This window comes from Phlebotomus papatasi, chromosome 1, assembly GCF_024763615.1.
Source record: "Phlebotomus papatasi isolate M1 chromosome 1, Ppap_2.1, whole genome shotgun sequence".
Lineage (NCBI taxonomy): Eukaryota > Metazoa > Arthropoda > Insecta > Diptera > Psychodidae > Phlebotomus > Phlebotomus papatasi.
Window position 1 is genome coordinate 84,676,695 of NC_077222.1, and position 19,635 is coordinate 84,696,329.

At 35.4% G+C, this 19,635-nt stretch overlaps 1 protein-coding gene across 4 annotated transcripts in view; it reads right to left on the bottom strand.

The window, feature by feature from the left end:
• The window catches only part of LOC129810438 (PH-interacting protein), a 30,439-nt gene extending 12,162 nt beyond the window's left edge, over nt 1–18,277 (bottom strand). For 2 of the 4 annotated variants that reach the window (XM_055860922.1, XM_055860921.1), the window contains exons 1-8: nt 18,112–18,277; nt 17,929–17,987; nt 17,833–17,862; nt 17,472–17,531; nt 7,497–7,743; nt 4,402–7,388; nt 703–962; nt 306–368 (exon numbers count right to left, since the gene is read on the bottom strand). In XM_055860922.1, coding sequence (XP_055716897.1) covers nt 306–368; nt 703–962; nt 4,402–7,388; nt 7,497–7,743; nt 17,472–17,531; nt 17,833–17,862; nt 17,929–17,987; nt 18,112–18,154 — 3,749 coding nt within the window. In that variant the 5' untranslated portion in view covers nt 18,155–18,277. The remainder of the gene's footprint in view (nt 1–305; nt 369–702; nt 963–4,401; nt 7,389–7,496; nt 7,744–17,471; nt 17,532–17,832; nt 17,863–17,928; nt 17,988–18,111) is intronic. The other 2 variants (XM_055860924.1, XM_055860923.1) reach the window with 1 other exon arrangement.
• Nucleotides 18,278–19,635: the final 1,358 nt, after the last annotated feature.

The following is a 19,635-nucleotide window of genomic DNA, read 5'->3' on the forward strand; positions in this document are numbered from 1 at the left end:
TGCCAAAAAAAAACGTTGAGTGGTTTTTAGCTAATAAAAAATAAGTATTTAGAATCAATTTCTGAGGGGGGGTTCTCGGTAAATCATAAGTCACTATCTCCCACCATATTTTGGGACATAAATACACGGTAAAATGACGCCGTTTTCTGTTCAAAATCTCACGATCAACAAATTAAAACCAAAATATTATACAGTTTTGATTTAGATCTAACATTAACTTTGAATTTTTAATTCTCTTATGTATCTTAAATAAAACCGCTTTTAAAACTGGAATGTTAATTTTTTTAAGGAAATTTTGCACTCACTTATTAACGTCGGGAAAGTGTTTTGACAGCTTTCCGTTGCAGCTTGTGGTCTTAGAATAGATTCTAACGGGAGAAAATGGAGAATTTTCGATAAAAATAAAACAATATTGAAATTGTTTAAATAACAAAAAAAAAGAACGAATCAAACACACAAGCGAAAAGGGCGAATAATTTTAGTTTAGAGAAGCAACTCTAACGTTACTAAATTTTCAATCGAATTCCTCTTATGGATTTAGTTTAGGATATAGTCGACAGCTCAAAATTTGATATTGAGTAAGCCCTATTCAATTCAGTTCATTTAATATTTTCCTAAGTCTTCTCAACATCTCAAGTATCTCAAGTATCTCTCTCTTTGGGTTAAAAACAGAATTGCAACTTTTACATAGCAATAACTTACCGTATAATCCTCAAACAGAGATCCGTAATTATACGAGCGTACTTGACGATATTGGTGTGGGGTAAATTGAATTTCTCAGCATTCGTTGCCAGATATCTCACATCAAATTGTGCACTTGTGATGCGTCTGTAGAAATGATTCTCAAATCTTGCTTTTATAGTTGACAAATCTATTGGATATTCCACAACAAAAGCATAAGATGGATAAATATTTAGATCAACGGGAGCTAAGAAGAGATCTGCTATGGCCAATCCCATAACCTGAAATATATGAAAAAGCTAACTTTTGAGTATCATTCATTTATCGAAATAAGATGGTGCATAGAGGAGGTCCCGGGATTATGCGAATACACTTATGCATTCTTGCCTATCATTGCGACAAATTTATGAAAGCATTTTAGCTGAGATTCTTTACATTCTCAGCTTTTATGGTCACAGGTGAAATCCGTCCTCGTCAGATCAGACGATTTTCACGTTTTGGCACTCATAGATCACAAATATCATATGCGCTAAAAATCAATTTTCGTGATCGTCCCGTCCAGTCCCGTTCGGAGTACAATCTACAATCGCCTCTGGAGAGAGAACGGAAAGAGATATCGACAAGCGGTTTTCGGCAAAGGTTAAATTTGATTACAGTGGGGGCGGTTCCTCGCGGAACCACTGCACCCAGGCCTCTTTTTGGGCCCATTATGCATCCCCGGTTAAATTAATCCCTCGGCAAAGGATAAATATCGATGGGTGCCCAAAAGTAGGTGATGTCAGATCCACTCCCCACCTCCCTTACCACCATTTTGGAACACTTTTACCTGGCTTTACTATGACTTGAGGACTTTTTATCTCTTTTTGCCATTTTCGCATTAGTATGTTTATAGCTAGGCCTAAGGGCTTTCAATTCAAAAAATTAATCCTTTCCGACCTCTCTGACCCGAGTTATAAGACGTTAAAAATTTAATTTTCAAATGGCTATGGGGGAAGTGTGCCAAATTTCGGCCAGCTTCTAATTTCGGCCACTTTGAATGTAATTTCGGCCATGCAAATAAATTAATTAAAATTATGTATGGGCCGATCCATCTCAAGACGACCGAGAAAATCGCAAATCGCGGGTTCATGGTCTTAATGTTTTTGAATTTTGCATATGTTAAAGTACCCGATAAAATAATATACCCCTATTTTTTTTTCGCCCAAAAAAAATTCCTGACCGGAGACACATGGCGTCAAAGATGGCGTCTCGCGCTTCATTCGTCAATTGAGATTTTTGGCAAATATTTCAAAATGCTCTATCTCGCGAACGGGTTGAGATTTTTTCTTACTCTTTTTTTTATTTGAAAGATAATTTTATACTCTTTAAAACGATATACTAGTTTTCGTATTATCTGCTGAATTTTTTTTGTAACCGTCTTTTAATTTTTTTTTGAAAAACTTTAAAAATTAATTTTTCTCAAAAACCCCATTCTCAAAAATTTTCATTTTTTTACTGTTGATCAGTAACATTGAGTACTACATTCCATGAAAAGGCGAGCTTCCACTTTTGCGCTTATTTAAAAAAAAAATATTCAAATTTTAACATTTTCAAAAAAGGAAAAATACCAGTTAAACTCAAAATCTTGAGTTCAACTTTTCAGGGAATACAGTACTCCACAATACTTATAAACAGTTAAAAAATCAAAAAATTTCAATCTCCCGTTTTTGAAAAAAAAAAATATTTTTTTTGATTTTCAAATTTCAAGTTGAAATTTTAGTATGTTGTAGCTGATGTCAAGACCTTTTCAAAACGTATCTATGTTCCAGTCTACGTCAAGTATTTACCTAGATACAGAGGCTCAAAGTTTAAAATTTTGTAATAGTCATATATTGGCGACTTTTATTTTTTAATATTCAGTATTTGAAACCTAAACGAAATGCCTCAGTAACCATTAAAAATGGTTGAGACTTTTATTTTATATATTTATTTACTCTAACATAATTTAAAAAAAAATAAACGAGAAGTACATTTAATTAATTTTTTTTTCATTTTTCCTCTTTGCGAAAACAGTTTATAAGATTCTCAAATAATGCGCTGTTATAAACAAAAACATTACTTTTCTTTTTGTTTGTTTGTTGGATCTCATCGCCTAACGATAGCGCTGTCTTTTTGTGATGGTTTTGCTAAAAGAAGCTCCCTGTAGTTCTGTATTCATGGAAATGTCAAAATTTTGAACTTGGAGCCCCTATATCCAGACAATCACTTGACCTAAGTCAGATTTTATATATGTTCTGAAAAGGCCTTGACATCAGCTAGAACATACTAAAATTTCGGCTCAATCGGATAAAATTTTTGTTTTGACAGTTATTCAAAATGACGGACAGAAACGTCAAATCAATATGGCGACCATACCATCTTGTAGATCTCGGTCATTTTATCTTAAGTTCCTACAAAATTGGATAATTTTTAGCTAAATACTTCTATAATAAAGCTTTAGAAAGACCATTATATGCAATTTCATAACATAAATCAATCGTTCTTAGGAAGATAATAGGGAAAAAAATATTTTAATAAAAATAATCAACAAAATCGAAGTGGATTATTCTAGCCAGATAAATTTAGAATAGATTTGGACAATTTACTACTCTGAAATCGATTTTAGAATTGCACCTTCAGATAACTTTTTTACGGAGCCATTTTTTGACAAAATACCTATATTAACATTTCATTGACTATTACTGAAACTACAAGAATCCTTTTGGGGATCATTATAACTTACTTGGTACATAATATACCCCTATATACTTTGACATGGTAGACCGGATCGGCGAAGACCATCAATAAGTGCTAGAATTTATGAAAGTCTTACGGCAGGGGCCTCTCGACATTTCATTTTTCCATACATTTTTGCATAGAGGCACTGAAGGCTATTGGCAAGTTTTTTCCTAAAGAGAATTGACTAATAACTCTGATATATTTCGAAATCGTGCACTAAAGGCTATTTAAAAATACATATTTCATAATATTGTCCGAAATAATACAAGAACTACGAGCAAATTTGTTTATGTGACGGTGCAATATCTGCAAAAATTTTACAAGGAAAAGTGAAAAATAGCTTCAATTTTTATTAGGCTTGATGGGCCCCTGCTTACGGAGTGCAAAGTCACCCCCCGAGTGCAAAGTCACCCGCAACGACGGTATCAGGGGTAGAATGATAACTTTCCGACACTATCGAATCGATAGTATCGATAAATCTATATCTGTTAGATTAAGTGAATGTCGGCTTTTTGCGCATTATTGAGCCATTCATTGCGACATTTTTAATAAGAATGAGACTGTTGATAAACATGTATATTAGTTACAGGAAGTGCAGCTATCGTTTAAAGTTTTCAGAATCGACAGTCGATAGTATCGAAAATAAGTTATCATGTCACCCCAGAATTACGATTTTAGGCCCATTTTTTATTTTTGCCTTTTGAACCCAGGAAAAAAGGCCTAGGCTTCCAAGTTTGTCAGGAAATGTGAGATGTAGGACTAGCTTTTAGATTATATGTCCATGAATGAAATTCATTTAGTAACTTGAAAAAAAAATCAACTTTTACGAAGCTGCAACATTACGAAACTGCAACATTACGAAGGTGCAAAACCTTCCCCTAGAACCATTTCGGACGGTTTTTCTCAGTACCCAAAAAAAGTGCATAATCCCGGGACCCCTTGTAATCATTTTTTCTTGTATACCTGTTCAAGTCCAGCAATAATTCTCCTACATGATGCATCACGATCACCACGAGGCCATTCCTCTGCCTTTGGTTGATACAGTGTAGCACGTAATTCTTCTGGCAATACCGGAACAGCTCCTCCCACTTCAGTAGGCAATCGATTCTCATCAATTGGTTCCATATCCCATGGACTCATATACTCATACTCTCCATTGTCCCACCTCACTTGGAAGCACATAAAGAGCGAATTGGGAAAGTCATTTGAAAGTGCTGTACGAGATTCAATCTGTCCCAGCCACCAGCCATCGTCAATCATGCAGCGAAATCTATCTCCTGGAGTCCAATTGCGTGAGACAGCTGTATCAAATGTCTGTCGTAGCACTAGAAAATCCAATACATCTGGCATATCGTGATATTTTATTGTGAACGTCGTACCCGTCAATTGGCCATTATTGGTGATAATACCCAGTTTGAGACAACACAATCTTGGTGGTCGAATTTCATACTTAATCCCAATCACTTTAACCATTTCATGATCTCTCATTGCTATCTGTTGCCATGGTTCACAATTATTGCTGAGTTTGTACACCTTTTTAGTTCGTACTGCATCGAGATAGCGCTGATGTCCCTGTCGTAGGTATACCACTTCATCGCCCATTTGAGGATAATAGGGTGCCTTTCGTGGTATCACCTCAGACAGCCATTCAGGCGGACGGAAGCATTCAGGAATTTCTGTACCATTTTCCAATGGAATCTTTATTTTTATCCTCCTTCCCCCCTTTCGACGATCCGTCTGATCGTCATTTGTCGGCGAATACATTCGACGTTCAACTGGTTTTCTCTTTGATCGCTTCGGTGGCACAAGATTCGGTCCAGGTTGATCAGCAATCCAATCGGAATAGTCTGAACTCTCTGTTTCCGAACTACTACTGGCATCTAGTACTAGATCTTCTTCAACAGCTGTCGAATCACTACTGTCACCCGATGAATTACTAGCTGATTCAATATTATCAGGATCTTCAGTTTCTTCTTCCTCTTCCACCACAACTGGTTCCCTCTCCCTGACTGCACGTGTCCGGTAGGCTGGCGGTGGTGGAACACGCCTTGAATTCCTCCCTCTAGGTCGTCCAGGTGGATTTGATGCTGAAGCTGACAAATTTGAGGTGTTTATCATGAGTGGACGACGTCTCATCTCACGCCGATACATCTCCAATTCCTGCAGTCCAGCCGTATGAACGGCCTGCTTGAGTGTCTGCAACTGTGAATACTTCATGGGACGTATGTAGAAACGTGACATAAACTTAAATGCACCATCTCTCTGCCAATTTCCACTGCTCTGTCTTACACCTTCGACATCTCCTGTCCTTCGCAATCCCACCCGATTGAGCACAACTGCAGCTGCTCGTGGTGAATTCATCGGACGATTGTTAGCCTGCAGCAAATTATCCCGTTCATTGTTTGCCGCCTCCTGGCCCTGATCCTGCCCTTGGCGATTTGCCAGTGCTTCAATCAAACGATCAATATCTGATCGTATACCATCTCCCATCACTTCGACCGTCCCATCACCGCCAACACCAATATTCGGTATCAATTGATCAGTTGGACAATTTTCACGTCCCGGAACAAGACGCTGCAGAGTCGGATGATGTGGATTCCCATCGACATCCACAAGAAATGGCGGTGGCATAAGATGTGGCATTGTCTGAGTCTGTTCATCCATGACATGATGATTGGCATCACGAACAAGTGGCCGATAGTCCGTGTGAAAGAATAACTCTGTTGGAAGAATTTTGAGTCTTTCATGCCCAGATCCAAAGCCAAAAATCAAAATATGCCCATGAGAATCCGTAGCAGCAATCATTGTTCCATCCGGTGACCATTTAGCATCAAATACACCACCATGTCCCTGCCCTTCGATGTGATTGATAAAATTAGCAATAGACACTCCTTTATAGATATCCCATAGAAATATCTGACCATCATGTCCAGCTGACAGTAGTACATTTGGATCTTTTGGATGACTCTCCAATACATACAATTCATCCGAATGTCCCCGTAGTACCCGATGAAGTTTTCCCGTCTTTGTCTGCCACACTTTTATTGTGAAATCATTGACAGCCGTCATGACCCAATTATCCGAAAAATCCCACGATACCATTGTCACTTTAATCTTCTTCCCATCATCTTCGGGTTCAGGACACGTTGGTAATCTCTCAGTCATATTGAGCTTCAGTGATTTCCACTGTTGAGATTCAAAATGCCAAACATGTGCTGTTCCATCTTTACTACCCGATATAAATTTCAATCCACTATGACCCCATTGGATCGAATCAACTGTATCACTATGCGCTTCCGTCTCCAATATCCGTTTGGGCCCGTCCTCCGACATAAGATACACACGTACATAGTGATCAGCAGAACCAGCAGCCAAAAACATTCCACCAGGTGAAAATGCCGCACAAATCATCTGTGCCTGTCCCGGTCGCAATTTTTCATGATACTGAATGGGCTTTGAGGCAAATGCTGTCTTACCCCGTTGTATAGTGTACTGCCAAAATGCCACAGAACCATCTGTACTTGTGGTCACCAAATACCGCAAATCACCCCGTGGTGATGGACAAAAATTCACCGATGTTATCATTCCCGTATGACTTGTTAGTACAGCAATTGGTGCTGTACTCTGCAAATCCCACACACGTAGTATCCTATCGAGAGATCCAGCCGCCAAAAGGGTGTTGTCCAAATTAATGGCAATATCTGTTATTTCTGCTGATGCACCCCGAAATGTGGCCAATAGTCGACCATCTATAGCACTCCATAGTTTCACCAGTAAATCATCAGCACCGGTCAAGATATACTTGCCACTACGATCAAATAAAACACAATAGACGGCCGATAAGTGGCCAAGAGTACGTCGTAGGAGGGATTGTTTCTCATAGAAATTCGGCTGAATTGCCAAACGGCGAAGAATCGGACCCGCCTGTTCCCTTCCATGTAGTACACGCACTGAAAATATCCCCAGATTCCCAATTTTTTTTTCAGTGTCTTTTTCTTTTGTTGCAAAAAAACAAAAAACAAATCTCCATTCAAACAAGTAACATTGCATTTTCTTACCTATATTGTGAGAATTTTTCCTATTGATTGAATCCGCCAGTGGCATACCATGCAATCTTGTACAGTAGTCAAGTAAACCCCTTGGACGTGAGATACTCTCTGATGTTCGCAAGAGACTCTGACGTCCAGCTCCCAAGAGGGACAAAATGTTCGGTACACTTGGACATAGTTCTTTATCAAGAATCGGACCAATACGAGCACATATATCCAGCAAATGATGTGGTCCTATGTGCGAGTATTTCTTCTCCTAAAAAACAGGTAGAAAATTGCAACTTGTAACGTAGGCATCAGGCTAAGGGGGCTAAAAAATAGACACAGTTTTACAATATAAAAAAAAATTCTGCAAACTCAAATACTTTTAACCCTTTAAGGAATCTAGGATATCCTTAAGGAGTTGAAGGAATCTAGGATATTTTTTTTTGCAAGTCTCCAGCTATTTACTATATAGTAAATATTTAAACTTAAAAATGACGAATTTTTAGATTCTCATATTGAAAAAAAAAATTTTAATTTTTTTTCATATTTCTAATTTTTTTTAAGCAAAACCGTTTTGGTAAAAGAAACTACAATACCCAAACATAACATCTTTCATTAGAGTGAAAATTATTAATCATTGGTATCGTCAGAAAAATGACTTAAATTTTTAGGCTATTTTTGTTCCTGTCGTTCAAAGAGACCAAAAATACAAAAAATAAGAATTTGTTGGATTTTCTAAGGTTAGATGTAAGACCTTTTACTGATTTTGTATATCGGTTTCATTTTTATTGCTAATTTTTGGTCAGCAAAAACTATCTCGTCGTTAAAGGGTTAAATTAGAGCTTTATCGATATAGGGTAAAATTTGGAAAGGCGGACAATTAAGACAAAGCTCATGTTTATATCGATGGTCTCAATTCTTGTAAAAAAATATTTTGTAAAATTGTTTGTAAATTCCTACTGGAGACTTACGAAATGCTCGTAAAGCGTTTAACTCACTAAAACGATCGTAAAAGTTTGTAACTTTTTCAAAAAAATTGTTCGTAGCATGATCACTTGACGAGGAATTTTTGATCTTACGGTAAATGTCCTAATTCAAAACCATTTCCAGACGCTTTAACTTTGACGGAAGATACAACACATTAAGTTCATATTTTTTTCTGAAGAGAATTACATAAATTTGCTCCTTGACTCTTCTAGATTGTTATCGTTTAGTGAAAATTCTCTAGATATTAATTTGAAAACTTCTTAAATACAAGAAAAATACGCGACCGTAAAATTCTTCTATTGGAAACATATTAATCCAAATGGAGACAAGGGAAAGTTTCTAATTGGAGACAAACAGTGTAAGTCAAACCGCGACGAACGGCTTCCAAAACCTTGTTGAGTTGCTCCTGAGTGCAGGATTTGTTCTTATTTCTGGTCTTTTCTCCTTTCCCATCTAAAACAATAAGAAAATCTCTCCAAAAAAAATCATATTTCCGGGGTTTCCTATTGAAGCATTTGCAGACACTTCAGAAAAACCCTTTTTGTTCACGAAATAGCCGAAATAGGTAATTATTTCTTTTGAAAACTTCACGTATTGTTAACAATAAAGATTAGCACTTAATTTAACTAAAATTAGCCAGAAATATGACATAAATGTTAAACAAAACGAATAAACAATAGTCACCTCATTGTGTTTTTCATTGGAAAAACATGGTCGATCTATGAAAAATTTAATGGTGAAAAGGTACACTTTTAATTTTTCTGAGAAATTAACAAATTAAAATTTGTGAATATGAATGGATTTTCGCTTTATTTGGAGCATAATTAACTAAACAATGAAACTGTGGTATAGAAAATATATAAATATAATAATTTAGTACTGTATTTATCGTGAAAACAATGACGTTTCCATTTGGAGTAGCGAAAAATTTCCATTTGGAGTAGGTTTTGAATTAGCTTAATTTATCCTATACAAACATTCATTCTACAAATCTTTAAAAAGGTCTTTTTATAGGGAAAAGTGCTCTCCCTTCGAACCCTCATGCCTCCGAATAACGTGAATTTCTTGTGTTTTTCGTAAGAGATTTCCACATGATTGTCACATAATTATCAATAATTGATAATAAGCTAACTAATATTAAATAGAAATGTTTACGGCTCTTAGGAAAACTTAAAGAAAATTCACATTATTCGACGGCATAAACGTTCGAGGAAAGTGTACTTTCCCCTATATGCTTCCAAAAATTATCTTAATTTAAATGTCCTTCCGCTTCAGAATTACCCACAAGAACCTAAATTTTATTAATTCTAAACTACTAAAATTAATAGTTTTTTTTCTTGGATACCTAAAGTCCCAAATAGATGAGAAAATGAAAGGGATTTTGACAAGAAATGGACGGAAACTCTCAAGTTCACAATTTTATTATCTACATTTCGACGATGGATGCCCTCTTCATCAGGTCTACAATTCACAACTCATTCCTGTTATACTCCATCAGACCGAAAGTCTTCTAAAAGGATTCCACTCGTAAAGATTGAGAGAGAAAAAATACTATTCACGAGGAGCTAAGGGTTGAGAAACTGCTTCTTTGTATTGAGAACAACCATGTTCAGCACATTATAGAAGATTGCCAAGAAAAACTTTGGAAGACATTATGAAGGGGTGTCTTAAGCCAGCAACCCCATTATGAAAAACCGATTGAAAAAGAATGAAGATTAGTATAAGAGTTTCTAGAATTGATATTTCTATGATATTCTCCATTTTTAAGAACTAATACAGAACAGGAAGAAGTTCTTGAGCACTCAATTAATTTAATATGTAGTAGAGCAATAATTCTACGATGCAAGTACTCCAGGTCCAGGTGCGAGTAATCAAAAATTCTCTGGCAGCTTTAGTTTTTAAATGTCATCGAATAAGATTCACTGTGCTTAATTGCACAGGAAAATCAACCGAAAACTCCATTCGTGTATAAGAAATAATAAAAAAATATATAGAAGTCCCTTATAAGACCGAGTATCTCTGTAAGACGTAAAGCCACATTAAATACTATGATTAGGGTAAATTAAGCTAATTCAAAACCTGCTCCAAATGGAAATTTTTCGCTACTCCAAATGGAAACGTCATTGTTTTCATGATAAATACAGTACTAAATTATTATATTTATATTATTTTCTATACCACAGTTTCATTGTTTAGTTAATTTTGCTCCAAATAAAGCAAAAATCCATTCATATTCACAAACTTTATTTTGTTAATTTCTCAGAAAAATTAAAAGTGTACCTTTTCACTATCTTTCATCGATCGACCATGTTTTCCAATGAAAAACACAATGAGGTGACTATTGTTTATTCGTTTTGTTTAACATTTATGTCATATTTCTGGATAATTTTAGTTAAATTAAGTGATAATCTTTATTGTTAACGGTACGTAAAGTTTTCAAATGAAATAATTAGCAATTTCATGAACAAAAATGGTTTTTCTGAAGTGTCTGCAAATGCTTCAATAGGAAACCCTGAAAATATGATTTTTTTTGGAGAGATTTTCTTAATGTTTTAGATGGAAAAGGAGAAAAGACCAGGAATAAGAACAAATCCTGCATTCAGGAGCATTTTTTCAGCGACAAGGTTTTGGAAGCCTTTCGTCGCGGTTTCACTTACACTGTTTATCTCCAATTAGAAACTTTTCCTTGTCTCCATTTGGATTAATATGTTTCCAATAGAAGCATTTTACGCTCGCGTATTTTTCTTGTATTTAAGAACTTTTCAAATTAATATCTAAAGAATTTTCACTAAACGGTAACAATCTAGAAGAGTCAAGGAGCAAATTTATGTAAATTCTCTTCAGAAAAGAAATATATGATGTTAATGTGTTGAATCTTCTGTCAAAGTTAAAGCGCCTGGAAATGGTTTTGAATTAGGACATTTACCCTATATTTACAAGAGCATTTGCAATTGCAAATTTTAGTATATTTAACACTTTGGGCTGTTCTGGGATGACGCATGATTTAGTAAAACGAACAGCGAACCAGTGTTATAAATTAACACACTCGTATAATTATTTTAATAGTGTCATGATTTTAGGATTCCAAATTCCTATCCGAGTCGATCTGGCTTAATGTCGAGATTACCCAAAAATATCGGTCAAAATAAATTTAACTTTTATGGGACAAGAAAAATAATAATAGCAATAAAAAAAATCTTTCAGTGTTGTTCACTTTTCTGCTCAAATGTGTTTTAGTACTCAATAGAAGTAGATGGGGCAGATGGGGGCACTTTCGTGCAGCACTCCTTTTATTTCAGATATTTTTGCCAAGTGAATTAAAACTGTATTCAAGCTAAATATTCTCTATTCGTTTATATTGGTTATTTATCTAAAATATATAAGTACAGCTCTTTTCATAATTGATTATTCTATGAAAAATATTTTCTGAAGTCTAATTGTGTGAGTGTCCCAGATTTGTCCCTTGAATCCGTTTTGTCATCCTACAGTGATTTTCTTATATGAAACAGAATGCAAAACGTTCATTTGATTAGATAGTCTCCGGTTACAAGAGAATAAAAAAAAACTAGTTGCCTTTCATTATTCCTTCAATTAAAAAAAAAATAATAAAATAAACACACGATTATATTCTTTGAAGACCTTATGTGAGATAAGACTGGGTGAAACTGATTGATGAATGTACTAGATACAAGACCTCAAAATATTAAAAACTTTACAAATAGTGAATAAGTCAAGATTCTTTCCAAACATTTCCATTAATTTCATCAATTTTTCGTAAATATTATTAATCTCAGACTGTTGAAATAATTTGCTTGGACAAAATTCAACAGTCTTTCAAACTCGTGCAGATTGTCTTAAGATAGATTAACAATATGGGAAATTAAATTTATTGCACATCTGCAACATCCCATAGATCTCCGCCTATTAGAACTTCTTCTATGGGAAAGTAAATAAAGGAAATAAGTCTAAAGTATTTCTCAGCAAATTATCCCAATTGATTACACTTCATACTACGCAAAAACTACAAAAGTGAAAATTCTCAGAGTTGAAGAAACTCTTTTGTCTGTTTTGATGAACTTTAAAAGTTCCTATCTTCTTGAGGATAATTTGTATATGATACAAAAGGAAATACCTATATTAATATCCAAGTCAAAAAAAACTATTCAACGATATTATGTTGAAATTTCATCTTTCTGCACAACAATATGATTTGTTCATATCGTTCCTGTTGTATTCTTTTCGCATTCGCTCTAGCACAGCACAATGCTAAAAATTGAGGTGAAAAAGTAAACCCCAGTCACCGGTCAACCAATACCATCGCAAGACCATTGCTCTACATCGCACCCGAAGGGTTTCGGATCTCGCCCAAGCGCACTAAAGCGTTGCCTCGGCTCTCTTTCGTGCTTCTTTTCTGTTTCATCAGAGGCAAATCATTGAAAATAGAGAAGGTTATATTTTTAGAAACTGAGAAATCATTGCTTCAGAAAATGTAAAGATTTTTATTACAAACAACTTTTCTTTTTTGAAGTATGGTGATATGTCTAGGGGGAAGTGGGGTACCTTTGAAATTTGGCCTTTTTCTCCTTTTTTTAAATGGAATTGAGCTTTTGGCCGTCATTGATGGCAATATTTTGCCTAAGACCTTGGAAATACGGGAAATGGGTTCTTGAAAAATTATATCTTCAGAAAGTCGTCTGCATGTCTCTCGGATTTCACTCAAATTTATATCTCAGATAGTCCTCAATGTGAACATTTGCAGCCACACACAACATGGCAAACGAGACAATCGTCAAGCTTTTCTCTATAAAAATGTGTAGGGAAAAATTATATGCAGAAGGCAATGTCTTCAGTTTGTCCAATTCGCCCTATTTGTCTTAATTACGTCTATCTAGATCTAGAGTATAAAACACACGTGAGAAATATGGAAAGCATTGTTTCTAAAAACTAAAAACTATGGGCAACCAAAAGAGGCAGGAAATAAGTATACTTCTCCTGCATAATATGGCTTCTAAATCTGGACTTTAACCCAATGGTTCAGTTCTTTTATTGGGAATTATTTTCAGAAAAAAATGGTCTACAGTCTCTACAATAGACTCTCGTAAATTCGGTTTCTAATTCAGACGGTAGTTAAATTTGACAAAAGTTTGTTAATATTTTTTCAAGTTTGGATATGGTTACCGAATGTTGTTATTTTTATTATTGAGTTTTTTTTTCAAAGGATTTACAATAAATATTAGTAGGAAAAACTGGAGCAGTAGTCAACATGAAGCAGTTGCAAACACTGGTGTTTATGTCTACACTACTTGGGCTCATGTTAACCATTTTTTGTAGAAAAGGGTTCATTTATATAGTATTTATGAATTTATATAAATCTTGTCTTCTAAAATATATCTAAATAAAAAATCGCAGTGTTTACAACTACCCCAGTTTCCTCTACTTAAATTTAATATGAATGATCAAAAAATCGGTGCATTTTATACATTTTCACTGCCTTCGAGTGACATTTCTGTCCGAAAAATCCAAATCTCCTACATTAGTTCTTTTATCAGAGAGCAGTTTAGTGTGCCATCCAGATGTAGTGTTGGGTTTGTGACCTACTGATGTTTTAGGATTGTGTGGAAAATAGGTTTTCATATTTTTTCTTTATTTACAAAACTTGTTTAAGAGCAGAGGAAAAGACAAGCTCCGAGAGGTGAGCAAACCGTTCCTTCAACAAATATCAAAAGCGGCTTTGTTGTTCTTCAATGGAAAGAGTTTTGATATTTTAGAGTTCTGCAAATTACAGGAGTGGTATGGACTCTTCAATCCATCCATAAGATCCGATAGGATAATTATGAATAATGACATAATTTTAACCAATGCACGCATGGCTTTATCACACAAAACAATGGGAAATAACAATCAATGCTCAATGCTTGATAGCGAAACTGTCATCTTTGTGGGATTCGATATGAGCACTCATCAGATTCTGTTTTAGCTGAGAATGATGGCAAAGAGGTTGTAGGAGATCTGGAATTGGATCCTAACCCAGCCATTTAATAAGCTGTAGAATTTATGAGACGCATCGTAAACGAGCGCTGGCCAAAAAGGACCATAAAGTTGAGAGAGTGAAAGAGTAAACCTGTAAACAATAAGGTGCAAATGCTCCAAAAGTTTCAACAGCAATGTCTCGTTTTTAAATGGCTACAAAGACCGACAAGAGATATCTTTAAAATTTGGATAAGAGAAAAAACACAACCATTAGTAACCATTTGAATGATAATGTACATTTGAAAAAAAACGAGAATAAAGCGACGACTCAGAATATTATATCGCACAACTCGATTTTTACAAAAATTGTTTTATTCGCTTTTTAGATACTTCTTTATACTCTCTACCATCCCTGTGAATATTATACTTAAAAGATATTTATTTTCAAATTTATAGAGATTTTAAATCTTAAAAATCCAATACTCTGCATGTAAAATCTCAGCTTCAAATCGCTCTCCTGTAAAATTTGCCTACTGCGAGTTATTCGTTTCTTATTCTGAGCGATCGAAATAGAGATATCGATGGGAAATCAATAAGAAATTCTCAGGAATAATGTAAGAAGAACTGGAAAAAATAGATGAAAGAAACGCAAAAATGTAAACGGATTTTACGAACATTTGGAACCTTTGGAACATAATGAATATTAGGAATATCACAGAACTATGGAATGAGTGATTGATCTAGGGATTTACTGGACACGAAGGGCTGAAATCTGCTCAATGGCCGCATCCCATTCTGAGGACAAAACTTCAATCTGCAATGTTAGTTTTTTTTTAAATCAATAACATTGGTTATTTAGAATTTCGAGAACTTCGGGAATCGGGATATATTTACTGAAAACCCATGTAACTCTACTCTCCATTCTCTTTTTATTGTCCTCCTTATTATCTTATCGCATTGAATTACTTCTTTATCTTATTGTAGCTATTGTAAAGAAAATTTATTTTCTTTAAATAGATCACGAAATAGGATTGAAATTGAACCGAGTGTCTATACAGCACATACCTAGTGCTTTGCTCGTTTGTATACTGAAATCGGTTTGTCTTTAACAAAACCAGATAATTTCAGAAACATTTCGTAATAGTTTGGAATAGAACAATATTGTTTTTTGTTCCCCACCTTTAATCCCCTTGCTCAGGTCTTATGCCGAAAATAGACACAGACTGATCCTAGAGAATACTCAGCTCGTAAAATTTGGCAGTAAAGGATCAGCCCAAACTATCATACACTGAGGATTTAAGATCAAGGATTAGCGTTTTCAGCGTAAATTTCTATTAAATCTTCATACATTGATTGCTAAAAGGCTTCTTAAGTGCAACATCAATGGATTTTTCGTACAGTAAGGAGCACTCTGATCTTCTCTTTACTCCAATCATAATGCATTTTAAGATTTTGCGATATTGCGTACCATTACTCTCCATGTTTTTTCACCCAATTGACCTTTCGAAAAGCACCCAAAAACACCCCCTGGTGCTGTTGTCGCCTAATCCCCGTAATTTCACTAGACGTCATGAATTTAGAAGATCAGCCTGATCCTCCAAATTATGGGCTGATCCGTGAGTGTATCGACAACAATCCTCATTTTTCGAGCTGATCCCTGAGCCGATCCCTATGTCTATTTTGGGCTTTAGGCCTATTTTGACCGATATCCTATCCAATAAAATATTTAAAAAGGATCAAACTGTCAATTAACTTAAAAAATATATAATCAATAAATAATGGAAACGGACTACAACACACTTAAAATCCACTCTTATGAGCAAATATAGCCAGGCAACAGACCAATATAATAAAGCCTTATAAATTTTTTTAATGATAATAAAGATTTGAAGCTTATCCCAAATTTTTTTTTTCTAATTATTAGACCATTGTAAAGTATCATTACAAAAACAAGAGCAATTTAATTTATTGCCAGAAACATAAACTCATTGTACCCTGATAAAGTTATGACACACCCCTTGCTATTTTCACAGTTTTCGATTCTCTGTTCATTTTCTTTGTGTGTGCGAGCAGTTTCGTGAGCTATTGCCTCTGTATTGGAGAGTTGTATGAGTAATAAAAGCCAACGAAGATACAAAAATGGTCGGCTCAATTTCATGTTCTTCACCCGTGCATTTTACCAGGGAAGGGGCTCAAATTGCCCCAAAAAATATAACTTTAATTTTCATCCCTAAAATAATTACTATGATTTTTGGAGAGTTTTTCCAGACAAGAAAAGTACTTTTCCAAAAATGCCTACAAAATGTCCTGCAATTTGCACAAAATTGGCTAAAATGTACTTTAGGGGATGTCCTATGATGAATTTTGGGGATGGTAAAAATTATTAATTGCACTTTTGTGCAGGAAATAAAAATATTTGCAAGTCCCGTGATCTAACATAAAGCCACCTCAGCACTTGGAACATGGCGGCTGACCTTCAAATAAACTCTACAATTTCAGAGAGATACTGTACATCAGTATCGATGGGCAATCATTTGAGGCATCCGGGAGTAAAATTCTGCAGCCGGGGATAAAAATTGTCCAGAGACCTATGCAAATGATTCTGTGGTAATTTCTCATTAGACGCACCCTGGGCTTGCAAGCGATTTGTAAGCGTCATGTAGTAAAGCAGTACCGTCACTTGGGACAATGGGGAAGAGATTTCCGGAGAAATTCTTGGAAAACTGCTGAGGTACTTGGAGAATGATTTTGGGAGTTTTGGGGAAGATGATGCAATTAATGCTGCAAACAATATATTCCGTGGTAAATTGGGAGAAATCCTGCCCTGACTCGCGCAGACCAACATGGCCGTCCATGGGCTCGACGATGTGGAATGTCGATTGAGACAAAGACACCATCTCCGGAGGTGGAAAAATGGGCAGGAAGTTTGAGATATAGATAATTTCCTTTGGGAATTGGGCAAATCAGACAATCATTACCATTACAAAGACCTCATTCTGAACCAAAAATCTGATACAGAGAGAATTGTACTTGAGTACTCACCAATTCTGCAAAAGTTTGATCATGTTCCTGGCCAGTCCAGTCAATCCTCTTGGGGAGAATCTGGAAAGAGAGACAGGAAGTATGTTAAATCACCTCCCACCATCACTGTCAGCCGGAACGGATCAGAAAGTGTGAGAAACCTCCCACGAAGTTGAGGGATCAATGGACCTTGTATTTTTGCCTAGTTTTTCCCAGATAATTTTCACGAAAAAGTGCATAGGAGTGTCACAGTTTGACAGCTCAGGAGCACGTGCAAAACATGTGAGATGCTAAATCTAACAACAATATTTTGATCCGACGATCCCCACAATGAAATAAATACAGAAAATATACAAAACTTCTTCAGTTCCAAAGCACTTACCTTATGGCGTTCCAATTCGCTCACCAAGACCTGCAATTGAAAGGGGAATTTCAGCACTAGAATCCACATAAATCACCACAAATTATAACACTGTACCTTTTTAGTGTCCTGCAGAGGACTCACAGAAAGGAATTTCGAGATTAAAAAGTACAATTCTGCAATAAACAAAAACACACGGCATATTGAAAAGTGCTTTGCAAATTCAATGGACGAATGGCTGCCTTCAAGTTGGTGATTTTTACCACCCACTTTTTGGGCCTTTCCAGCCACTTTTCCTACCTGGCGTCAATATTGACTTCTTCACTGACTCACTGTTGTCCATTTTTCACAATTAGACACAATGCTATTACTCTAAAAACTAGCAAAAATATCAAAATCTTCACCAACGTTCACCATTTCACTCTCCAGCTACAGCCATCTTTAGCTATTCTTTCACACTTGTACCACAAGGCGCTGCAATCGCAAAGTTCCAAATGATGCGAGCGCCACAAAACTGAAGAAATTTTCAAATTTTAACGAACAAATTTTTTCAACCCTTTCATTTATTGAAAATCACAGCTACTGTGATCAGTAAATCTACACAGTGATAGAGATTTTGCCCCAGAAAAATCTTCATTAAGAAGAACTTTGCTCCCTTTTCTATACAAATCGCTCATTTACAAGTAAAAAAGGTGAGATTGTAAAGAATCTCAGCTAATAAAATAAAATAAGTCTTTTAAAATATTTCTATACAGTAGACTCTCTCTCAATCGGGAATATGGGACGAAATGTCATCCGGTTTAACGATAGAATTGAGCGTCAAAGCCTTTGTAAATTCCACAAAAAGCGCTCAATTATAAAGAATCACGATAAAATAGGAAGAACTACAGCGAATTGAGTGAATTAGCTTCATAATTAAGCGTGAAAATTGTCACCAAAATTTGACACCCGATTGAAAAAGAGCCGATTGAGTGAGAGTCTACTGTACATTTTCTCATTTTCACAAGAATTCTCACATTAACCCATTCAGTCAATGTACCAGAAATACTTGAGATAGAATGTTCATATTTTGAGATTAGTTTCCTACAGATTAATAGATGAAATTTTTGAAAAGAAATTTTTTTTCATCTATTATGGGGACGCGCGGAGCCCCTGTCAAACGTACGTCTTAACGGTCACTGAATTTAAATTCTGTGCATTGCAAACACTATTGCTTTAGATAGAGTAACTATCCAAGAAAACAAATTGGCAATTAGAATCCAAATCCGGAAAGAGGAAAGAGGCCAATTTTAACAAATTCGACGGGATGTCGAATTTTCCGTTCGCCATTTTGAGCAAAAATTTTGCATGATCTTCCGCGAAGCAATAAAACAATAACAAAATTTATTTTCATCTCTGTCGCACTATTTTTCCTAAGTAATTGAAGAACTAAAGTGACTAAAAAATCTATTCCCGACAGCAATTCGGATAATAATTGTCCAGGAATAAGTTATCTAAAATCACTCAATTTGCGTATGATGTATAATACCATGGTAAGGAATGGGTTAAGATAACACATTGCTATGACCTCAAGTCAAGATTGAGAATTGAGATTGAATTGTCCCAAAATACGATTTTTAGACATTTCAATCTCAATTCAATGTGGCGGTATAAAGACACTATAGAAATGGATGATACTGTATCACCAGAAAACTTATTATTGAGTGGGGGAGGTGAATCATCAAAGAAGAAATTAATAAAGCAGAAAAGCTTCAGATCATCAACGCGTAATCTTTAATCGACTAATTAGAAGACAGAAGTAGAAGATCCTTTATACAAATTGGA